This window comes from Phalaenopsis equestris, unplaced genomic scaffold (assembly GCF_001263595.1).
Source record: "Phalaenopsis equestris unplaced genomic scaffold, ASM126359v1 Scaffold197854, whole genome shotgun sequence".
NCBI classification, from domain to species: domain Eukaryota; kingdom Viridiplantae; phylum Streptophyta; class Magnoliopsida; order Asparagales; family Orchidaceae; genus Phalaenopsis; species Phalaenopsis equestris.
Genome location: NW_018217803.1, coordinates 1 through 4,635, shown reverse-complemented (window position 1 = coordinate 4,635; position 4,635 = coordinate 1). Strand labels below are relative to the sequence as shown.

Sequence of the window (4,635 nt, the reverse complement as noted above, 5' to 3'; positions counted from 1 at the left end):
AAAAAAAAAAAAAAATTACTCCCAGTAACATACCCTTAGAGGTTGATGGACCCAACAAGACAAAAGAAGCACAGAAAACCATCCCAATCTTCGCTTATCATTCTAATAGAGGATAAAGAGAATGATAAAATGAGAAGCGCCAACTCATCATGTTGTAATTTCATGATAAAGAGAGAGTGTGTGAGATAGGCCATCTAGCCATACCTTCCCATTCACCACCCCAATCTACATTTGAGGTCCAATTACACAGAGAGAAAGGTTCCATCCACTAAACCCATGGCACAGGTGTGGGAGCGTCAACATATGGAAAGAGAAAATAAGAAAAAAATAACAAGAGAATGAAATAAGTTTTGAACAATTGTGTTGCGCAATCAAAAAATATTGGACATATTTTTCAAGACAAAATAAAATTATTAGCCAAATCAATAAGCTATAAATAAGGAATATGAGAGTCCATCTCCATATCAATCATAGATAACAATGATGATGGTTGACTTGTGCATTCCAAGGCACAAGAAGATAGACCTTCTTGTATGAAACTAATAAGCGCAAATAATACCTTGTTAGACCCCTAAAAATCAACCAAAAAAAAAGTAAGAAACACAACTTTTTCGTAATTTTTTTTATATTAATTTTTTGCTGGCAGTGCTTAATAGCTTCACGGTACAAACCACTGCTTGTGTGATGCTTGGTGGATGTGAGAACATAAATGCAGATGAAGACCTCAAAGAGTTGTTTTCATAAATATCCCCTTCAGATGTTAATTTCTAATTCACAATCACTTTATCTATGAAAACATATTAATTATATGCCTTATCATGCACTCCTTAAACATCGATTCATGTGAAGAATGGCTGATTTATATCTGCACACTTTAGAATCAAATGGAAACAAATCAAATCTTTAATCTTATTCTCCTAATCATTTACACGTCTTTACCATTGAGGGTAAGAAAACAAAAATATAATGATTGAGTCAGTATGTGTATGCGATTTTAAAATAAAAAAAAAATATCTAACTTTTACTTTCCAATAAAAATTGCATCATAATTCAATGAAATTGCAATTCCATTCAAACCAGAAGCCAAGGAGAGGGTTTGTTATCAAGCTGAAATTAAGACAACCTTTTGTTACTATATAAGGTGGATAAAGCAAGCCGCCTTACAAAAGTTACCAACTCTCTGAAATAATTTTTTCTTGATGGGCCTTTTTGAGTCAAAAATAGGTAGGCTTGTTATTTCAACTGAAGTTCATACCAAGCAATAACATTTTAAACCATTTTAGAAACAGGATGTTTGTGGAGTAAAAATACAAAAATATGTTCACACAGTCGATTGGCATAAAAAATCTTAAGTTCAAAACAACCATAAGAGATCATAAATAAAGCTGCTTTGAATTTCAAAATTTATAAATTTATCTGCATAATCAAGATTCGCAGATTTAAACAAAAAAATAAAGGAGTGATTTCATGTTCCAAAAACATTTATGAGCATAATAAATCATCCCTAATTAGTAAAAAAAATCATTACATAGCTTATAGACAAAAGCAACTTTCCCTCCTTAATTCAAACTTGGTGCCCATTATGCATAAAAAGAAAGACGCCAATACATCCTCACATTTACTATAGTGTCCATGGGACATATATGCAATTCAGCAAACTGCATACACAAAAACTAAGGCAAGCAAATAAAGGCAACTTGACAAAAAGTCATTTTAAAATTTCAGTCTCCTTGATGCCAGAGTTATTGCAATACCACAACAGAATAATACTTTTATTGTTGAAATTAAAAGAGATTACATGCAAGACACTTGAAAACAGGAACACAATGACACAAGCATAAACTAGGGCCTAGGTCAGGGTGGTGGTGTAGCGGTTTGAGGGGAAGTAAAAGCTATGAAAGGTTGTATAATGGAAAGACAGCAAACTGGTGATGGGTTGGATGGTTTGAGTGGGTGGATGGGGGGGAGGCTGGATGTTGGATAGTGGCGGGGAAAGGGGAAGGGGGCATGACCATATGGACCGATGCGGATTGGACCTTGTTGCAGTAAGCAGGTAGGAGGATGAGGTTAACGATAGTTTGCAGCAGGTTGGTTGAGCCTAGCGGCAATAAACAGGGAGGGGGATGGGTTTAACAGCAGCCAACCTGGAAGGGAAGAGTAGAAGAGGCTGTTGTGGCTATGGGGGTGTGGGGGTGGATGGCAGCGAGGAAGCCAAGGAAAAAGGGAAGGATACACACCACCTCAGAATGAGTTACAGTTGTAGCATATTCTCGCACTCGGATACATCACTATAACAGAATAAGGGGACGCTGAAGGCTGATATTGGCTGATATTCCTTTAGTAGCTCACCCTAACACAGAAAACTGTATATTTATAATAAAGGATAACAAGGAGGGGGAAACCACTCCCCTTGGGTGGCAAACCCCAACCTTAAGCAGGGTTGAGTCCGGTTCAACCTCCATGTTGAACCGATTTGGCAGGTCAGGCCTCCAGCCCCTGCGTCAATCCTCTAGTCAGAAGTTATGGACAAATTCCAACGTTCAAAGAAGTGAAACATAAATTGATGCTTCCATAGTATGGCAAAGGAATAGTTGAAAAAATAATCTCATACACAATAAGAAAAAGGAAGGAGATCTGGACTACACTGTTATGTGAGAAAAATACTAAACTTTCAATGCAATAAGAATGAATAAAACTAAAAAAAGGCATCAATTTGCAAAAACTAAACAGCAGAAACAACTACAATCTCACAAACAAGACAAAAATTAAGCAGCTAAACTCTATAAAAAACAGCCCGAACTTTTTTTCAGAAAATTCATTCAAAACCTACCGTTAAAAGGCCTTAAAAAAACGCAGTAATATACTACTCACATTTGTTTGGTCCCATAGAAGTAAACAAGGAGCTTCTTACGATCGGATGAGAATCCCCACTTCTCAGGTTCACTTATCTGACAAAGTTGAAAGAAGAAAGACTTGAAAAATAAGATAACGTTAACGTTAGCCCACATCAAACATGCAAAGGGCAGAAACCATCCAAACAAACAAAAAAAAATTAAAAATAGGACAAAGGAGATGAACAATAAAAAAGTTCATCAAACAACAACCCCCAGCATCCTTTCTGCCATCCAACCACTTGATCGACCCAAGAAAAAAAAAACCTAGACCAAATCAAACACTAGAAAAAGAAAAAAAGAAAAAAACCCTAGCAAATCAAGCCGGCCTAACCAAGAAACCAATAAGCTTTTACGCAAAGGAAAGGCAGACGTACCATAGCCGGCCACGCCGGGAATCCCTTCATCTTCGCGAGAACAAGATCACCGATCTTCCACTGCTGCAGCGCAGCCGCCGCCGCCGCCGCCGCTGACGTTCTTGTAGATCCTTTCCGACGGTTCGGTGCCATCGGTGTAGCGAGGCCGAACCCCGCAGCCCCAAACTGGAACAAAACCGATCGCTAGATCTGGATATATATAGAAGGCGCCCGTACTAAGAGATCTCCTCACTTTGAATTAAAAGATCTTTTGCTAGATTCAGCGCTCGGAAACCGGCCCAAGCAGAAAACAACAGGTGCCCAAACATTAAAATCGAGAATTCAGAGAGGGGAAGCGAGGGGCGGTGAAAGATGGAGCAGGCTTCCACTGCGGCTGTGAAAAAAGCCCCGATTTCTTGCCGAGGGTTCGAGTGGAAAGATGGTGGGGGTCTGTAGGTAAGGAAGGAGGCGCATGGTGTTGGTGTTATGTGGCAGAAGCGCATTCACGACTTCCTATTCCAACTATATATTATTGCGTTATTTATGTTATGGTTACATTTATAATTAAGTATTTTATGTAGTAGCTTGCTAGATAGACTTTAAAGTGTATGTTGTGAGTGCCAAATGTAGAGTGGAGGTTTTCTCTCCCTCTATTAATGGGAAATGTTTTAATTGTCCTTGTGAATGGTCTAAATGGTGCAATGTAGTGTTGGCTACTTTTTTATTACCATTAAATTTTTTGAATTTATTTAACTTCCAAGAAAAAAATGTGCTTAAATATTGATGGTAAAAATATAATAAGTGTTTTTGATTGAGTGTGATGCAATGATTAGCTATGTTTGTTCATTCGATTGATTTATTTATTGATGATTGTGTAAAATCGTTGAATACTTCTCAAAATTGATAGTCAAAACTTTTTTGAACAGCTAAGACGATTACAACTTTATCCAAGGCATTTTTTTTTATGATGACACTTGATGATGGTTTGTTTTACACAGCATAAATATGATTGCCCTTAATATAAGCAAGCTACATAAATATATTTCAAAAAATAAAGTTATGATGGTTGCACATTAAGAATGTGTCAGCACGGATCAAGAGAAGTTCCTACGGTCTAAAAGAAATGAAGTATAATTAGAGAGGGCTCACTAGCAGGAGACTAAAAGACCCACTCATATAATTAGATGCAGCCATCCGAGTCAACGAAGAAGGTTGATCGAACAAAGAGAATGATAAGAAAAATTATCCAAGTCTGAATCCATCATACTAAAGCAAGACATGAAGCTTTCAAGATAAATACCACTGGAAAGCAAGGTGAAGGCATTGTTTTAACTCTCAGTATATTTGACTTAAGGAAATAATCTGGTTCCTCGTCATCTTTTGTTATC

At 37.3% G+C, this 4,635-nt stretch overlaps 1 protein-coding gene across 1 annotated transcript; it reads right to left on the bottom strand.

The window, feature by feature from the left end:
- Window positions 1-33: 33 nt before the first annotated feature.
- On the bottom strand, window positions 34-3,753 carry LOC110035488 (protein HUA2-LIKE 3-like). The gene is made up of 4 exons (XM_020739716.1): window positions 3,269-3,753; window positions 2,872-2,948; window positions 205-268; window positions 34-102 (listed from the first exon to the last, which is right to left on the bottom strand). Exons 1-3 carry the CDS (start codon window positions 3,398-3,400, stop codon window positions 226-228), a joined length of 252 nt encoding a protein of 83 aa, XP_020595375.1. The 5' UTR covers window positions 3,401-3,753; the 3' UTR covers window positions 34-102; window positions 205-225.
- Between the last annotated feature and the right edge of the window lie 882 nt (window positions 3,754-4,635).

Coding starts and splice junctions, on each gene's coding strand:
- LOC110035488 (XM_020739716.1), bottom strand. CDS start 3,400: ATGGCACCGAACCGTCGGAAAGGATCTACAAGAACGTCAGCGGCGGCG. Junction 2,949..3,268: donor TCCCGGCGTGGCCGGCTATG/GTACGTCTGCCT, acceptor CAACTTTGTCAG/ATAAGTGAACCTGAGAAGTG. Junction 269..2,871: donor TTCTATGGGACCAAACAAAT/GTGAGTAGTATA, acceptor CCATGGGTTTAG/TGGATGGAACCTTTCTCTCT.